This window comes from Phascolarctos cinereus, unplaced genomic scaffold (genome assembly GCF_003287225.1).
Source record: "Phascolarctos cinereus isolate Bilbo 61053 unplaced genomic scaffold, phaCin_HiC Scaffold_5;HRSCAF=322, whole genome shotgun sequence".
NCBI lineage: Eukaryota > Metazoa > Chordata > Mammalia > Diprotodontia > Phascolarctidae > Phascolarctos > Phascolarctos cinereus.
In genome coordinates, this window is record NW_027555958.1 from 325,436,687 (window position 1) to 325,456,665 (window position 19,979).

Consider the following 19,979-nt stretch of genomic DNA (forward strand, 5'->3'; position numbering starts at 1 on the left):
CAATCTACTAATGTGTAGGGTTATAAGTTGTTTTGGAAGAAATACGTAAATACATATACCAAAGAATCACATATCTTTTTAAGCAATCCATGAATCTTATGTACCCTATACATAGTAGATGCTCAGTATAATTTGTTGAATAAATGTTTAATCTACCTTCAACAAATCCCCAGAGAAAGTAGAATTTGTTTGGTGATAGACCTGGGGTTGGTGGGTAGAAAACAAGTATCCCATAATGCAGAAAGCATATTCTAAACCTAATTCTATCTGCTTTCTCCAACTGGTAGGCAGAGAATAATAGAATCAGCAAGTCTCTATTTCAGTTTTCTCTCTTATGGCTTCCTCCCCCCTTATATAGTTGTCACCTCTACTTTCAGACATACCTTCTCAAAGCTAGACAGTGTGTTTGTTCCCTGCCAAGTTTCCAAATGCCATAGTACATCTAAAATATTCCCCCTTCAACCTTTGCCCACTAAGTTGTCTTTATCTATTCATTCAAAAAAGTAAAAATTCCATCTCCAGGAAGCCTTCTAATATTTATTAGACAAGAGTGGACAGCTTCCTTGGCTCCAACTTGCTTGGGCAATGGACTTTTCCCCACACTCTAAGTAATACAATTAGTTCTGCAAGGTATGTATCAAAAATCCTTTACTGTTCAGTTCTGTATTGTTTATTTTGTTCTCTTTACATGTATACTCATACCAGTCTATCTTCATTATAAACTACATCTCCCAGAAAGCACCGAAACCAATACAATTCTCTTTTCTATAGCGCCCAATACCATGTCAACTACCCTTGGCCATTTGATCAAGACAATGTGACTTACCAAAGGATTTGGATCTGCCTGAGAGAAGATATAGCGCAGGAAAACCCCAAGATGAGCAGGTCGGTATTTGAGTTTCTCTAGGTCCTGGAACAGGATGTCACACTGTAGAAAGAATGGCTGTGATGAGCACATGTACACTGTAGGCTGGCCCAGCCCAGTATGACTCCAATACCTCCTATCATTCTTCAGACTTTTCATTTCCCACCCTAGATGGACAGTCTTCTGCATGGCTAGCCAAATCAGCCAGTTTTCAGATGCAGTTTGAAAACAAAAGGTGTGATCAAGGGATAGAACGTGAAAACTGTTACCTCATTGTTGAAATAACCTGGATCATAATCTTCCTCTGGGCCAATAATCAAAGGCTTTGCACTATGATCCAAACCCTGGAGGAAAAAGGAGAATTGTAGGAATGGGTAGTTAAATGGAAAGGGTGTACACGAGACTGGACCAGTGCTGCATCTTACCACTATTCCCGCTCTCCCATTAAAAATTAAAATCCTTGGGGCTGCTAGGTGGTGTAGTGAATAGAGCATGAGCCCTGGAGTCAAGAGGACCTGAGTTCAAATCTGGCCTCAGACACTTACTAGCTAGCCGTGTGACCCTGGGCAAATCACTTAACCCACATTGCCTCCAAAATCAATAAAAAAAAAAAAGAAAAGAAAATCCTCTTCACCTTGAAAGGAATCAGCTATCTCTGGATGGGGAAGCCTCAGAGCAACCTGATCATTCATATATGTGAAGATGGGAAGGGAAAGAAAGTGTTCCTCTTCCCGTCTGGGAAAGAAATCTGGCAGGAGTAGGACAATCAGTAACAATTTCAAACCTGCAGCTTCTGATAAGACTTTTGAACTCCTGAAACTGTAATCGATTACACTAACACTAATAGCTAACATCTATGTATTGCTTTAAGGTTGACAAAGTACAAACATCTCATTTTTTAATCTCATAACAACCCTGGGAAGTAGATGCTATTATTATCCCTCATTATTTATAGATAAGGAAACTGACAGATTAAAAGACTTGCCCAGGGTCATACCACTGATAAGTGTCTAAGGCAGGATTTGATCTCAGGTCTTCATGACCCTAGGAAAGTCATTTAACCTATATTTGCCTCAGTTTCCTCATCTGTAAAATGAGCTGGAGAAAAACTTGGCTAACCATTCTAGTATCTTTGGCAAGAAAACTCCAAAAAGGTCATGAAGAGTCAGACATGACTGAAAAAGAACTAAAACCTCCTGAACTCCAGGTCCAGCACTCTATCCATTACAACACCAAGCTGCCTCTTACCTTGCAATTCCCACAGTATCTACAACAGGGCTAGGCAAACAGGAGGTATTATCTGCTGACTAATTCTGCTGGGAGGAAAGAACCTAATTTTTTACTTTTATTTTTTCCCCCTCATTACACTGAACATCAGATGATAGGGTGTAAATCTTTGTAAATCTTAAAGTAATATATAAAACGATTGTTATTATCCCTCTCAAATTTCACTTTTACTACATTCTTCTCTAATTCAAGAACCTCCAGTAAAGTTCCCCACTGCCAAGTGCCCCTAATCTAAATTCCTTAGACTGGCTTCCAACTGCCTTCCTCCAACTGTCACTTCTCATCTTGAATTCTCACTTTATCCCAATATGATGTTTGATTCAGCAAAGGTGAATGCCAATGATTACTACTTCTCTCTCTTTACACAACATTCTTATAAATCTCTTTCTCATCCTCTCTACTAATTCATGGCTGTCTACCTTCAAAAGTCTGCTCAAATCTTACCTGTTACAAGAACCTTCCCTGACTAATCCAACCTAACCTTCACCACTTTATTACACTATTTATCACACTGCGTCTCCCTCCCAATTTGAAGCTCAGGCACCTGTGATCCTGTCCAATCTCCTTGGGCCCAGGGTACTCATCATTTTCACGACTCTTCGAGGATTCCTTTATACGTGTTAATTTGTCTTTCATTCACTTCACATGTGCTTCCCAAGGAGTCTATCTTTCCTCCACCTTCTGGAATCTATCTCAGCTTGGTGCCTGAGACTGAGGTTTGCTCACAGTGGCAAAGGAGTATATTGTTTTGGTTATTGGACCAATTCAGAGTGTGTAAGTACCCTGCAGACCATTTTAAAAAAGCAAGCAACCCCTAAGAACAGTGCCCTTTAACCCTCAGCTACCTGACCTCTATCATTTTACAATGTAAGGGGAGAGGGATGGGGTCCAGCTGTTGGATTATGGTTAAAGTGAAGAACATCAGGGAAGACAGTAAGGTAACAATACCTTCTATCAAACCCATTTACAATGTCCTTCCCTTGGCTAATGGAGGTACAAGGTAATCAATGCACAGAGCACCTCTACTCAAGAGAGACTGGGCTTCACATCCTAGCTAGGCATGCTTCTTACCACTACCCCAACTCCAGAAGGATTTTTTTGGACATTCCTCTACTCTAATCATATTATAATTATAAAGATGATTATCATTAACATTAATATAGCACTTTAAAGTCTATAACATGCTTTATATACATTATCTCATTCAATCCTTACAAATGAGTGAAGCAGATACTACAATGTTGTGATATCCATCTTATAGATGAGGAAACTGACCATTGCAGAGCTCTGTGGGAAAAAACCTTCCACAATCTTTATATGACGACTGTATTCATTTGGCCTAAAGCTCCATGAGTTTTTTCAGAAGCCACATCACATTACTGGTTCACTCACTAAGCTTGTGATCAATTAAAACACTTCTTCCTCCATCACCTTTCCCCATGGATTAAAGTCTCCTCTATCTTGTATTTGTGGAAGTGATTTCATTTTACTTAAATGTAAGACTTTTTATCTGTTGGTCACATTTCATCTTATTGGTTTCAGCTCAATATTTCAAGCCTACTGAGATAACTTTAGACATTTACTGTCATCTTTTTTTCCTTTTTTCTCTAATCTTTTCTCTCTACATTTCATTTCTTGAACATTTATTTCATCTTCCTCCACCGTTTCAATTATCCTATTTGTAGAAATGCGTCTCAAATCTACATATGCTCTCTCTAGTTACCCTGAACCCCAACCTTAAATTTTCAACTGCCTATTAAGACAATTCTAGTTCAGTGTCTGTTCAATACATCTAAAACTGAAGATCATTATCGTTGCTTAGAAACCTTAGAGATTCCCAAAATTTCTGTTGATAGCACTGTAATTTTTTCCATCACTTAGAAACTTAAGAAAACTTTCTGCCCTTTCATTTTCTCTCATCCTCCACATCTAACCAATCGCCAGGTCTTGTTGACACTATTTCTGTGTCAATCTATTACATTTATAAACTATTTCTTTCTTTCCACTCTTGCAGTTCAGATGTTCATTATTCCTCTCCTGGATGAGGTGAATAATCACTAATTATTCCCTCCCTGCAGCTTCTCCCTCTCCAATCTAACCTCACAGCTACATAGTAGAGTGGAGAAATAAAGAATTTGGGCAAAGACTCATGCTTGCATTCCCCTTACTTTATCTTACATAGTAGGCACTTAGTACATGTTTGCTAAATGGACTTGAACATCAAATACTGTGAGAGGCCACATAGGAGCATGGAGTGCTGACCCTGAAGCTAGGAGAACTGGTGTCTAAATCCCACTTAACATACACTGGCCAGTCCCTTAATCCATTCAGTACTCTGGGCAGGTCTGTAAGACTGTAAGGTGCAATGGAAGTGCTGACCTGAATTGGTAGAATTTGCTTATCTGGGAGCAAATTTCATATCAATGAGATCACAAGATCCCTATTATCCACTACGCTATACTTACTACATTTCCTAAATGGATTAGAGAGGGAAAAAAGGAGCTAGTTTACCCTGGCTGAGTCATACCTTTCCCAAGCATTCCCCTTTTTTTCTCTACCCCAAATACACACTTACCCTCAATATGTATATAATACTCTTTTATGCCTTTTTATCTCAGACTACAAGCATTTATTAAGGACATGTGAAAAATGACCCTCAAAGAACTTACAACCTAACAAGGGAAATATGACACGTACACAAGTAACTGATTCAAAACAGAATGATATGGGGGCATAAGAGAGCCCTGGGAAATATGGAAGAAGTAAAGATTACCTTAAGGTATAACTCTGTAAGAAGACTGCACAAGGTTGCTTAGTGATGAGATCCAGGCTGTCAGAGCTCCGAGAAAAGGAAAGGAGAAGCACTGAAGCGGCTCACCTGCTCAGTGGTGGGTAGAACAGCTGTATCTGAGCCCTGTCGCCGATGGTGCTGGGTCACCTTAGCCATGATCACAGGGGACGTACGTGGGCTGTCTAGTCCGGGATCTGATAACATCGAGTTCCTTTTCAGCAATGACTGAGGAAGGGGAAGGGGGTGGGGGGTGAGGTGGCGTAGAGATGGGATATGTCAGTGATAGAATAGCCAAATGCTTAGCTTGTTCATCCAGTTTAGCTATTATTGTCAGGCAGCAATCTCCATTATTCAGGGGCTGATGACTCATCGTAAGTCATAAGGATCTTTGCTCTCTCTCCTTTCTGTCCCTACACTACTCTTTGCCTCACTTTGTCCTTTTCATAGCTCCTCAGTGCTTTTCTTGATGAATGGACAAGAGCAGAGGAAGAATGAAATCAGTCCATGTTTGTACTTATCAGCTCTGACAGTTCAGCTAGAGAAAGAAAGTGAAACTATTGGCTAAAATGAGGTTCTTAAAAGTTGCTCTCAGAGAAGCTAGGTGGCTCAGTGGATAAAGCACTGACTCTGGAGTCAGGAGGACCTGAATTCAAATCCAGTCTCAGACACATGAACACTCACTAGCTGTGTGACTCTGGGCAAGTCACCTAAAGCCAACTGCCTCACTTTAAAAAAAAAAGTTGCTCTCAACTCCTTCTTGAAATGCACTGATATTATCCCTTAGTTTTGTTTAATTAAATCTTTTCTTAATACTTCATTTACTCATATGCAATTTGTATGCTAACAGCCCTGGAGTCTTTCAAAAGTCTCTGAAACCAAAAGCTGAAAACTTTCCTCTGTGATATCTATGTCCAACTTGAGGAGAGAAGCTAGTAATAACTAAAACACTAATGTTCAAATGTCGGTATAAAAATAGAGTCCTAAAGCCAAACAATTTTTAAAAAGAATCAAAAGCTGACTATAACTGTGGATTTCAATGAAACCACATTCTTGTGAATTTGGGTAATTAATATCTGGTTGTAAAGCAATTAGGAATAAAAACGCATTTATTTGCCCACAGGTTGTACTTCTAATACTACTTTTTGGAGCCGAAATACTTACAAACCAGAAACCCACAGCATAATTCCCACAGACAGGAGATTGGAGATCTTGGCACATCTAATTTGCAGTTTGACCTTTAAATAGGTTAAGAGCCTCAAGCCTAGGATTTACATCTTCAAATGGGCCCAATCCCTCCACAATCTCACCTCACTGAGGGAAGGGAAGCGTTCTGTCCCAGAGTCTAAGCCACTGTCTCCATCTTGGGAATCCAAGGAATGTCGGCCTGAGAAAGTAAAAGAACAGTAGAGGAATGAAAGGCAATTGCTGCCTAGGCATGAAAAGAACCTCTATTCTGAGAACCTGAATACAGAGTAGGACGAAGGATGCCATTTTTGTCTGATCATTCCTTTAAAAGTTTACTCTTTCATTTTGTGATTCTCTTCTGAGCAAAGTTAATGATGCTCCCTGACCATACCTAGTTCTCTCCCATTTCTAAAAGTACTCAGAGACCATTCCTTACTGTCTGGAATGCCTCCTAAAATAATCTCATTTCTCCAATCCTTCCCAAGCTTCCTCTTTACTCCCCATTTCTAGATTCATCTCCAGCACCCAACCAGACTCACAATCTCTCCCACATAACCCTAGCTTTTGCCTACACAGATTCTATCTTATTATTCTATATAAGTACACTCATTTATTGTGGCATGAGTCTTAAATGTATTTTCCATACACATCTATCTTGTTTCATCTATCAGAATGCGTTTTCTTATTACAGTGCTATTATCTTTTTGCTGGATCTGAGTGACAACAGGCAAAAAACCTGAAAGAGGCAACTCCAGAAAGAAATGAAAATACAGATGGAACTCACCCTCTGATGACTTCGTATTAGCTGGGTTGGTGTCATACATTTGCACTATATCCTGAAATTAAATTCCCAGATAAAAGATAATCAGTTAAAGCTGTACAGAAGACAGTCAATCAGAATCCCTTGTCTTCTTGATACCACAACTAAAGTTGTTCTGTTAGAATATGTTTATATAGGATTGGGATGATGTCAGTTTAAGTGATAGTAAAATGCTTCATTTTCTGTCAATAATGTTTGATGATAAGAAGGATGAAGAAGAAGAGAAAGAAAAGGAAGATGACTCTATGTACCCTAAGAGTATCTGTGAAGACTCCATTACCATGAGTAAAATGCCATACTCTACTCATTCACCTGAATCTTAAAAGAAACCTCCAAGTTGGATCAGACACGGGAGAAAGAACTTTCAGACTTTTAGAATGTAAATGAATGTAGATTTGGCTTAAGAAGGGAATAATATACACACTCAATTGGGTATGGAAATCTATCTTGCCCTACAGGAAAATAGTGGGGGAAGGGGACAAGAGAGCAGGGGAATGATAGAGGAGAGGGCAGACTGGGGATGGGGGTAATCAGAAGCAAATAGTTCTAAGGAGGAACAGGGTCAAAAGAGAGAATAGAATAAATAGAGGGTGGGATAGGATTAAGGGAAATATACTTCATTTTTTACAACATGACTACTATGGAAGTGTTTTTCATGACTACACATGTATAATCCGTATCAAGTTGCTTGTCTTCTCAATGAGGGTGGGTGGGGAGGGAGGAAGGGAGAAAATTTGGAACTCAAAGTTTTAAAAACAAGTGTTAAAAAACAATTGTTTTCACATGCAGCTGGGGAATAAGATATACAGAAAATGGGTACAGAAATCTTCCTGCCCTATAGGAAAATTGAAGGGGAAGGGGATAAGAGAAGGGGGGAAGAGATAGAAGGGAGGGCAGATTAGAGGAAGGGGTATTGAGAATGTACACTGTCTTGGGGGGAGGGGCCAGATGGGGAGAAAATTTGGAACTCAAAATCTTGTGGAAGCGGATGTTGAAAACTAAAAATAAATTAATAAGAAAAAAAAAATTTCAGGGGGCAGCTAGGTCGCCCAGTGGATAGAGCACCGGCCCTGAGGTCAGGAAGACCCGAGTTCAAATCCAGCCTCAGACCAAACACTTGACACTTACTAGCTGTGTGACCCTGAGCAAGTCACTGAACCCCAACTGCCTCGAAAAAAAAAAAGCATGTAGAAGAATGACCAAAATGATTAGTGGACAGATACCACTCTGGAAAGAGATTTTTAATGGTGTACCTCAAGTACTTGTCCTCAATCCTATTCTTTTCAACACTTAAAATCAGTTACCTGAATAAAGGCATAGCTGGCATGTTTCTCAAATCTGCTGGTGACAGATCTGGGAAGGATAGTTAACACTTTTGCTGACACACCGGGATTCAAAAGCATCTTATTAGGCTAAAAAGCTAGACCAAATCTAATAACATTGCAGTTATAATTTTTAATTTCAAATCCTATTTCATAGCCCAAAATGGTCAAGAGATGTATTACTCTGCCATCTAGTTTCTGAGGATGAGGTGGATCCTTCCACATGGATGTCTTGTAATCTATTACCAGACAAGTCCACACATAGGTAATAACAACTCAGATACATGTGTGTTGTGCTTTGAGGTATATAAAGTGCTTTCCTCACAACAACCCTGTGCTATAGGTTATCTTCATTTTACAGATGAAGAGACACAAGGTAAATGACTTGCCCTTATAACACAATTACTCAGAATCAGAGAAGGGAGACCTGAAGCTAAGTATAAGATTTTTTGCACTATGGCTTACAAATAAGCTTTCAGATCCATTGAGTTATCCTTAAATGTAAAGCTGTATATCTATCCTTTAGCTCAGAAAAAGGTCACTGTATAAGTGCAAGTTGGGGGGAACACAGCTAGAGGACAGAATTCCTTTCCTTTTCACTTCAATGAACATTTGTGGTCACCTGCAATGTGTCAGGCACTAGAGATATTAAGACAATGGACATTCTACTGGGGAAGGAAAACAACATGTACAGAGATAAATGAAAAAACAAAGTAATTCCCAAGGGGATGGGGGAAAGCACTAAAACTGGGGTTGGAGATGGGGGAGTATCAGAAAAAACCTCCTATCAGAGGAGACCTTGGGGTGACATTAGAAGGAAACAAAAGATTCCAGAATCTGGTGATCTCAGCAGACTGTAAGCTCCATATGACTTAACAGCATTACATAGCAGTCTAAAAATCTGAAGAAGGTAGTCTTTGGGCAACATGAATAAATTTACAACATTTAGAAGAAGGATATGGACAGTGCCACCATACTCTGACCATCCTGATGATCATACAGGTAACCTATTGATTCAGTTATTATATTCAATTCAGGGCTCTGTATTTTAAGGAGGATAATGACAATCTAGAGCATCTTCAGAAACAAGGGTTCTATAAACCATGCCACATGAAGATCAGTTGGAGGAACTAAAATCATCTAGCCTGAAGTAAAGAAGACACTGTAGTTAAGGGGAGGAGGGCGATACAGGAGGAGAATGACTTTAAACTTTTAAAAAGCTTTTATGTAGAAATGGGATTATTTTTCTCCACTTTGCAATTATATTGAACTAGAGGTACAATTTTTTTTTCCTTTCACAGTTCATGAAGTCCCTGAAATCTACGTACAGATCTCTCGGGAGTCTATGGACACCAAGTTTAGAGTTCCAACTACAGAAGAAATAAACACACACACATATATATAGATAAAATGAACATAAGGTAATTTTTGTTAGGATTCACTAATATCTGGGTGGTTCAGGAAAGGTCTTATATAGAAGATACTGTTTGACCTGAACTTTGAAGGAAATTAAGGACTTCTTGGAAATGAAAATAAGGAAGGAGTACATTTCAGACACTGAGACAGCCTATCTACACGCACAGAGACGAGACATGGAATATCACGCATAAGAAGGGGGGATAATGTATACCAGGCTCATGAGGTCAGGCTGTGAAGGGCTTTAAGTGTTCAACAAAGGAGTTATTGATTCTACAGGTAACAGGGAAGCCTTGAGATTGACTGAGCTTTTATGTGATTCGATCAATCCTGTGATTTAGGACTATCACTCTGGCAGCCCTATGGAAGATGGGCTTGGAAAGGGGAGAGACTTGAGACAAGGAGGACAATTATAAGGGTATCACAGCAGTCGAAGTGAAAGATAATGAGGACCTCATCAATGACAGTGACTGTGTGAGTGAAGAGAAGGGACAGATGTGACTGAGGTTGCAGAGGTAGAACTGACAAGACCAGATAGGTAACCAGATGTGCATGGTGAGGGAGAGTGAGGAGTAAAGGAAGTCTCCAAATGTTCTGGAGCCAGGGTGACTGGAAGTCTGTTGATGATCCTGATAAAAATAGGGAAGTTCAGAAGAAAGAATGGGAAAGATAATGATATGTGAAATTTAGTGCCCAGGTCCTGAAGGAAAGAATGAAGGCTGGTACTGTATATCAGCTGGGGGAGGGTAAGGGTGTAAGAATACTAGAGTCATTGCCTCAATGATTCCACAGGTCCCATTAATAAGTAGGAGTTGAACATTTACCCTTTCCAGACCATCTCCAGGAAAAGCCTTCCCAGAGCAACTCTATGGATAATTAAGCCTGCCAGTACAATTCCTGACTCATCCTTTTCCCTCAACACACTCCGATAATTATAATTATTTAGCAGTAATTGCAATTATTACTCTACATTAATGGTAGGGTACTGTAGTACAGATTATCTTTTTTTGAAAATACATAATCCAAAAGTAATTTCTACTCAGTGTTGGAATGTTTCACCACAGGGGATCCTAATTATTCCACAAGAATGTCATAAGGTATGGGACTGGAAGAGGTCTTAGGTACTAGGTAGTCCAACTGCCTTCTTTTAGAGAGGAGGCTCAGAGAGGTAAAGAAACCTGCCCAACATAGTAAATACAAGAAATGGGTTTTGAGAGTTGGGTTCAGAGTCGCTGCTCATTCTACCACACTATGGTATCTTTGCATCCACCTCAGCCTGTTAAACTTCTGTCTGTTCTTCTATCTGTAGTGTATAAATTTTCTATTTACTTGTTTAGATATTATGTTGTTTCTTAACTAGTTGCTTCTTTCTGGCTACTTTATCCTCAGTGCCTAAAGACAGTACATGCAGTAAGTGGTTAGTGAACTGATCTCAAACACTACCTACTCCATGTGAAACCTTCTATGATTCCCCCAGGCACAAATATCCTTTTCTTTCTCCAGCTTCATATAGTACTTCATACTTCCATAATGTTCCGAACCTTTACAAAACACACATTCTTATGCTTCATTATGGTGTGGATGCAATCTTACTCTTGAAAGTCAATAGAGAACAAGTTATAGAAGGATCCCTCTCAGTCTCCTTAACTGGACTTTGTCCAGTTCACGCCTGATAACCGTAGGTGTTGTCCAAGGCTGTCACAGACTTTCCTCCTTTCTCCCTCTCTACTATTTCACTTGGCGATCTCATGAGGTCCCATGGAATTAATTATCATCTTTATGGTGATGCTTTTAATTACTCAACCCTAACCTCTTTCCTATCCTCTAACTGCCTAGTTCTAGATGTCTCATAGAGAGCTCAAACTCAACATGTCCAAAACTGAACTCATTTGTTATCCCCCAAACCACCCCTTCTTCTGAAATTCTCTATTGAAGTACAGGATACTACCATTCTCCCAGGCATCAAGGCTTGCAACCTGGGTGTCCTCCTCAACTCTTCACTTTCTCTCAAACCCCATATCCAGTAAGATGTCAAGTTCTGTTGATTCTACCTTTGCAACATCTCTTGAATACAGCCCCTTCTATCCTCTGACACCACCCTGCTGCAGACTCTCATCACCTCACTCTTGCACTACTATGGCAATAGCCTTCTGGCTGGTCTACATGCCTCTCTCCCCACTCTAGTCAGTCAGTCAAAAAAACAGTTTTTAAGCAACTACTATGTGCCAGGCATTGTCTTAAGTGCTGAGGATACACATATGAAAAAGTCCCGCCCTCAAGAAGCTTACAATCTAAAGGGGGGTGGGAGTTGAAAAGTACTGAAGAAGGCAGAGGGAGGAGAAGGTACCAGCAAGGGTATGACAGAAAGGTTCAAAAAAGTTCAAAAGAATATACAGCCTGGTGGGAAATGAAGAGATGGCTAGCTTGGGCTCTCACCTTAAATGGAGGTTTTGGAGTTCATAGCTTGCTCCAATCAGAGGGGAAGGTACTGATGAGACATGAGTACCCAGGCTGATTAGAAACTGTAGGATGAGGAAAGCCATTCTCCACTCAGCTGTCACACTGATCTTAAAGAGCAGGTCTGACAGGTCAATCCTCCCCTTTCTCCTAATTCAGTAAACTCCAGTAGCTCCCTATCATCTCCAAGATTAGCTCTTCCAAACTACTTCTCTCTACAAACTCTGTGATTTCACGACAGTCTTCCTTACTGTTCTTCACACAAAACACTCCATCATTTGTGTACTGTCATAGGCTGTCCCCAGCGCCTCTCTAGGAATTATCTCCCTCTTTATTTCCTTTTCATGACTATCTTCCTTTCACTCCCAGCTAAAATCCCACCTTCTCTAGGAAGCCTTTCCTGATTCCTCTTAATCCTGGTACCTTTCCTCTGTTGATTATCTCCAATTTATCACACACACACACACACACACACACACACACACGTCTTGTTTGTGCACAGTGGTTTGCATGTTGTCTTCTGCATTAGACTATGAACTCTTCGAGAGGAAAGAGTGTTTTTTGCCTTTGTTTCCTCAGTGCTTCGCACAGTATCTGGCACGTTGCAGATGCTTAATAAATGCTTGTTGACTCATTGCATATTGCTATGTTTCGTTATGCTGTGATTGTGACCCTGGGTTCTTGAAGGGCAACAGAGAACAAGCTTCAGAAGGATGTGATACCTTGGAAAGGCTTCAAATACTATCCTAGCAAAAGACTATGTGCATTGTACCAGGACTAGCCTAGCTAGGCAGGTACAGAGAAACTCATTACCTGAAACTTGATGACTAGATAACTTCCTTCATTATGGCAATGCACAAAACAGATGAATATACAAAATGGCCCTCAATCTTGTGTGGTCCCCAGACAGCCTCCAAGGGTGATTGTGGTAAAGAGGCAGAAAAAGGAGTGGAGAGTCTAAAAACTGTATGATTCTTAGATCTACAAACATTAATTTAATGGTGAGCACTCTAAAGGTGAGCTACTTGAGTTTATGAACACTGCAAATGAACAACGAGTAGGCCTGATACTGAACAAAAGGAAGACTTTAGGTTGGATTACACTGGGAAAAGAGGCTTTCAATTATCTCAAACTTTTCTTTGTAATGGTTCATCTTTTTTTAACACCAATATTCTCCCAGTGACCAATTAATGAATCAACAAAGATTTATTAAACACTTACTATGTGCTAAGCGCTGAGAATACAAAGAAAAGGAAAACAGTCTCTGATCTTAGCTTAGATTTTTAATGGGAAAGGAAAACCTATAAACCTAAACACACACACAACATAGAGACTACATGGAGGTAGCCTTAGAGGGAACAACACTAATAGAGTGAGGATGAGGGAAGGAAGGACCAGGAAAGGCTTCCAGGAGGAGGTAGCACTTGAGCTGAGTCTTCAGGAAGCTAGGGAGTCTAATGATTTGGAGTTATGAGGGAGAGCATTCCAACTATGCGGGATGGGAGTGTGGCAAGCAAGTAGGACAGCATGGCTGTATTGCAGAATATGAGGAAGTGAGTAGAATGTAAGAAGATTAGAAAGGTATGCCAAGCAAAGAATGTTAAGTTTGAGCCTACAGATAAAAACTGGTGGTGCAGCACTGGAGCTCAGGAGAGAGGTGAGGGCTGGATCTGATTATCATCTGCATAGATATAATTAAACCCAGGGGAGCTGATGAGACCACCAGGTGAGAAAGTACAGAAAGTCAAGAGGGCCCAGAACAGAGCTTTGGGGAAAACCCAATTAGTTGGCATGACATAAATGGAGACTCAGGAAAAAGATTGAAAAGGAATGGCATTGGCTACGAAGATCACAACTGTAGTTGGGCCGTGGCAAAACTCATGGTGAGTATAATCAGGCTGCAGCACATTACCAATGAGGACATATTGTAAAAAGTGGCCAAGAAATCATCAATCATACAAATCGTCAATTAATCAGCCAACCAGAATTTATTAAGTGAGCAGATCACGTACAAAGAACAAACCTGAGTAATATACTGGTATCTGTGAAATGTTACCAGATTACAATGAAGGTCTTCATGGAAAGACATGGATAAGACTTGTACAGGAAGAAAAGATGTGAATGGGCTTCGATATTTAACAATGAAGAAAATACCCATGCTAATGAGGTCAAAAGTTCAATGACATACTGAAGTATGTGTTTATTATAATCTGTTTTGTATTACTACATCATTACTGGGTCATCCTGAATACTTGTGTATGTGACATATTGCTCCTGCTAGCTTATGAACTCCATGAGGCCTATGTCTTAGTTACCCTCCCATTCTCCCAGTGTTGTTCTATAGGCATTGACAAATGGTTGTTAAATGACAGAAAGAAAAAATTTATTACCACTGAGCCACCAGTCTCCTCCTGGATTTTGCGTTGTATCTGGGTGACTCGCCTCCGGGCTCCCTCAATCTGTTCCTCCAGCAGGCTGGCAGGGTTACGACTATACACCTCTTGGAAACGCTGTGCAGTGGGGAGAGAAGAAAAGAAAATCGGGGAACATGATGAAGAATGCAGAAACTACCATTAGAAAGTACCACCAGTCACATAAAGACCGTGAAAAGAGATCTCTCTACTAACAGATGATGATCCTTTCACTATTAGGAGAGGGAATCAATAACTAGAAAATGGCCTTTTAAAAAAGCATTTGGGGTTTTAGATATTTTGGATGAGATATAGTTTTGCTAGATTATTCATTGATGATTTTGTTTCATTTATTTGCTTTTTACTCATTTGTCCTTGTTGAAGTGACATGGCACACCATAAATTAGAATGAGACAATCTCTCAGTAATTACAGTACTTTGAGATGCCAGGGACTAAATGGTACTAAGGTATAAGTTTCTAAAATTGTCTTTACTTCTACTTCACTTCCTTTTATTAAGTGCTGTTAGCTTCCCAACTCCAAATAAGGATTGGGACTCATACAAAAGGCTGTGTGTTGTAAGAAGTGTTAGTGTTGTCTTAGCTTTTGGTGGTTGGTTTGGGTAAGCTCTACATACTTGGACCCTTTGTCATTTTCCACTTGTTGAACGAGTGTTTTGTTTGTACACATACTGTCCTATAGAATTGTCTTCATTTCTCCTAGAGATAACATCCTGTAATTCTGCTCATTATCTTTCATGATCCATAAGCTTACACTTCTCATATCATCAGTAAAAGGTAAATGGCTAAAATGAAAAAAAAAAAAGGATTTGGGTCAACAGGAGTGGGGAGGGAGAGATCTGCATACTTTGCCGGGTATTTTCAAATCCCATTCTCAACTGCTTAGCTTAGCTAGTCTCCTCCAGAGAGCCCTCAAGAGTACTATGCTTCTCAGAGCTCCTGGCCATTCAGAGTTAGCACCATTCACCTTGGCACTTTACCACATACTGCCTCTTGCTATGACTGAAATGGTTCTCCTATGTGTTGTCTCTCCAGCAGAGGCTATGTTCTTTGAGGGCATGAACTATATTTCACAGTTCTACTTCAAAGTTAACAGTTAGTAAACTGATCAACTGTTGATTGACTTCAATCAAGTGACTGACTTCACATTTTCTCTTACCAGAAGGGGTGGGGAATAGGTGAATCTCACATCTCCTATGAGGTTCAACCAACATTAAGTGCCTGTAATGTTCAAGGCACAGAGGAAAGAGACCCACATGAAAAGTCCCAAGGTGTAAGAAACAGAGATGCCTTCATCTTAGAAGGCTGCGTTCAAAGCCTACCTCAGGCATATATAGGCTGTGTGATCCTAGATGAGTCACTGAACTTCTTAGGGTTCTCAGGCAATGTTCTAAAGCTAGAAGCCACAGAGAAAATAACCAACCTACACTGGTGGAGGGAGATCCCTCATTTGGGACTATGCCAAACTAATGCAATCAGAGGTCCAGTCCCCATCCTTATCCCATTATCTATATAAGCACTTTAAAGTTAACAGAATTTCTGCTTTACATCCATTATTCCAAAGGTAAAGTGCCTGTTCTGAAGGAGCTGACAGCCTCAAGACACCCATCCCTCTCAGGAAGCAGTACAAGGCTGTGCCACCTACTTCTGCCTATTCCCTTACATCCTATGGGGTAGTACTTTTGTCCTCAGTCTGTTTCACGCACTCTCAGATAGGATGACCCATTAGTGCTCACTCTTCTAGTCACCATCACTAAAATCCTGTTAAAACAAACTCTTAAAGAGTTTATGTATCTTCTTTTGGAATCTTAGAATATCGTTAAATGTGAATGGTCCATCAGTTGAACCTTAGAAGTCTGCTGTCAAACGATTCTTTATTCTAATAGGATTTGCACTCTAAGTTAATTTATGCCTGTTAATATGCTGTTTACAGATTTAAACAGTATTAACACTGAATAAGATTTTAGACATCAGCTACTCCAACCCTTGATTTTATTGAAACTTGTGCTTCAGAATAGAGTACACACTAACTATATGACGTAAGGAAAGAGGAAAAGTAAATGAGCATAAATGGACAAAAAAGAAAGTCCTCATCACAAACACGTAGAGTCCATGAAAACAAATCCCACTTTGCCCATGTCTGAAATACAGGTCTCTTTCCGCATTTTAAGTTTATCACCTCTCCAGCAAGAAATGAGCAGTGTGCTTCATTTCCAGTCTTTTGGACACATTGCTTATCATTTTATTGATCCGAGTTTGAAAGTCTTTCAGAGTTGTTTTTCTCTACAATGCTGCTGTCATTGTATAAATTGTTCTTCTAACTGCTCACTTCACTCTGCATCAATTCAAAGAAGTCTTTCCAATTTCTTCTGAAAATGACATTTTATCATTCCTTATAGTATAAGAATATTCCATTACATTCACATACCAAAATTTGTTTGTTGTTTTTCCTTCATTTTTGAAGAGGACACGGGTGATGTCTTGACTTGCATGTGGAATGTACTCCAGGGCCAGAGCTGTACAAAATTGTCAACCTCACTTTGTCTTCCACTCATTGAAGTCTAGTGGCAAGACAAAAGTCAGCACGACTGGTGATGGTCAAGGATGAGTGGATGCTTTGGCATCTTAGATATCTGACTAAGCTCTAAGCGCCCAACAGTACCTGCTTTAGCTACCTTCATGGCTCTTGGAACAAACTGCTCTCATTTGCCCATTGCACTGGGAGAAGTCTTCATAGGTTTGGGGTAGACATCTCTCAAACTCACTGATGGGTTTGAGAACTGTTGGTAAATGGGGTGTTCATGGAGGACTAGCATCTCTGGTGGGAAGGTCTACTGAGTCCTTTTCAGGGCTACTCACCTACTCTTGGTGTACACCTATCACCCACCTCTCACCTGTTGCTCCAAGAAGCTACAGTATGCACAGTGACCAAACCTCAGTAAAACCATCTTGGAACAAAGGCTAAACCAGGTTGAGGGTAATTGATATAATTTGTTTTAACCATTCCCCAATATGGCAGCTTCTTAGTTTCCAATTTTTGGATACTATTTAAAAGAACTGCTCTACACATTTTTGTATAGATCCTTCCGCTCTTTCTTTTATCTTTTCACATTGTAGGCCTACTAGCTAGGTCAATGGATATGCACAGATTAATGAATTTCTGAGCATAGTTCCAAATTGTTTTCCAAACACGGCAGAGACAATTCACAGCTCCACCAACAGTGTACTAATGTGTCTGTTTTCCCACAGTATTTCTAATATTTGTCATTTTCGACAGTTTGCTGGGCATAAGATGGGATCTCAGAATTGCTTTAATTTCGGGGCAGCTAGGTGGTACAATGGATAGAGCACTGGTCTTGGAGTCAGGAGGACCTCAGTTCAAATCCAGTCTCAGACACTTAGTAGCTATGTGACTCTGGACAAGTTACCGATTTCCCCTCCCTCCCCCCAAACTGCTTTAATTTGTACTTCTCTAATTATTATGTGGAATTTTTTCATATGGTTGTTAACAGTTTAGATTTCTTCCTTTGAAAATTGCCTGTTCGTATTCTTTTACCATTTATCTACTGGGGAGTGACTCTTTTTCTTATAAATTTGAATTAGTTCCTTAGATAGAAGACTCTCATCAGAGAAAACCACTGTAAAGATTTTTTTCCTAGTTGTCTATTTCTCTTCTAAAATCTTCAAATTCTGGGCAGCTAGGTGGCTCCAGCCTTGGAGTCAGGAGGACCTAAGTTCAAATCTGGCTTTAGACACATTAGCTATGTGACCCTGGGCAAGTCACTTAACCCTGACTGCCTCACCAAAAATCAAAGAAAAAAATTATTTAAATTTTGTACAATTAAATTTATTTTTATTTTGTGTGATCTCTCTATCATTTGTTTAGTCATGAAATCTATTCCTATTTATAAATACAAAAGTATGTTATCCCTCTCATTCAAGGTGTGATTTTTTTATATCTAGGTATGTATCCATTTGGAACTTACCCTGGTTTGTGGTGTAAGGTGCGGATCTAAATCCAATTTCTACCAGATTGCTATCCAGTTTTTCAGAAGTTTTTATCAAATGAGAAGTCCTTCCTTGAGTAACCGTAGTTTTGGGGTTTATCAAACACTATGCCAAGGTGCTTGTTTCCTTCTGTATTTTGTGTACCTAATCTATTCCACTGAATGACCTATTTTTTAACCAATGTCAAAGTGTTTCAATGATTAATGCTTTGTAGTGTAGTTTATGATCTGGTTCTGATAGACCACTTTCTTTCACACTTTTTCATTATTACTCTTGAGATTCTTGCTAATCTAACATTTATAAGAACAACAGCAGATATTTAGGTAGAGCTTTAAGGTTTGCAGAACACTTTACATACATTATCTCATTCGATAGTAGATACTGGGGCAGCTAGGTGATGCTAGATAGAGCTCTGGCCGTGGAGTCAGGGGAACCTTAAGTTCAAATCCAGCCTCAGACACTTGACACTTATTAGCTGTGTGACCCTGGGCAAGTCACTTAACCCTAATTGCCTCACCAAAAAATAAAAAAAAAAGATAGTAGATACTATTTTGTCCTCATTTAACAGATGAGGAAACTGAGACTGAGAGGTTAGTGATTTGCTTATGGTTACAAAATTATTAGATAATGGATTTAAATTTAGATTCTGCCTAACCGCAAGGCCAGGGTTCTTTTTAATATACAAGCATTCTTCACCTTTTTTTGTGTCACAGATATCTTTGGAAAACTAGTGAAGTCTATCAACCCCTTTTCATAATAATGTTTTTTATAAATTCATAGTTGAAGCAAATATGAAATTTCAATTAGAAGTTAGTGAAAATAAAGATGTAATTTCTTTCCATTATGAAGTGCATGGACCCCCTGAAATCTGAACACTTGTGCTATACGAGGATGCCTCTATGATTCTATTGTGACTACAATTCTATGTATGAGCCCCCCAAAACAGGGATTGCTCAACTCAATTTGTTTCCTCTCACAAATACTGTTTATGCTCTTCTGAAGACGGATACATTTGGTCCTCTTCATTGGTACCCAGACCACTATCAGAGGGGAGGAACGAAAGGGAGAGTATGATAGGTGGAGACAGTGGCCTGGGTAGACAATACCTGTAACTCCTTCTCCTCCTGCCTCAGCATATTTCGTAGAATCTGGGTGGCATGCTTCTGCACTTCAGGATCCTAGGAACAGAGAAGAAATACAAGTGGTAAGGCTTAAGAGATTCACCTTGGAAACCTGGGTCCCCTCCTATCCATTAATCCCAAGAGTAACAGTCAAAATATGGTTTTATTACAGGCAGATTCTACATCATAAATGTTCTACAATCCTGACCAGTCTGTTGGGATTTAGCAGATATAAAATGTTATTTTATTTCCAATTTCCACAATTACTGGAAGTCTA

At 39.7% G+C, this 19,979-nt stretch overlaps 1 protein-coding gene across 1 annotated transcript in view; it reads right to left on the bottom strand.

Moving 5' to 3' along the window:
- ARHGEF11 (Rho guanine nucleotide exchange factor 11) overlaps window positions 1–19,979 on the bottom strand; it is a 153,633-nt gene that overhangs the window by 45,241 nt on the left and 88,413 nt on the right. The window contains 7 exon segments of the mRNA XM_078156180.1: window positions 827–928; window positions 1,135–1,209; window positions 5,031–5,168; window positions 6,251–6,327; window positions 6,913–6,964; window positions 14,534–14,653; window positions 19,688–19,759. Of these exon segments, the coding sequence (XP_078012306.1) occupies window positions 827–928; window positions 1,135–1,209; window positions 5,031–5,168; window positions 6,251–6,327; window positions 6,913–6,964; window positions 14,534–14,653; window positions 19,688–19,759 (636 nt within the window).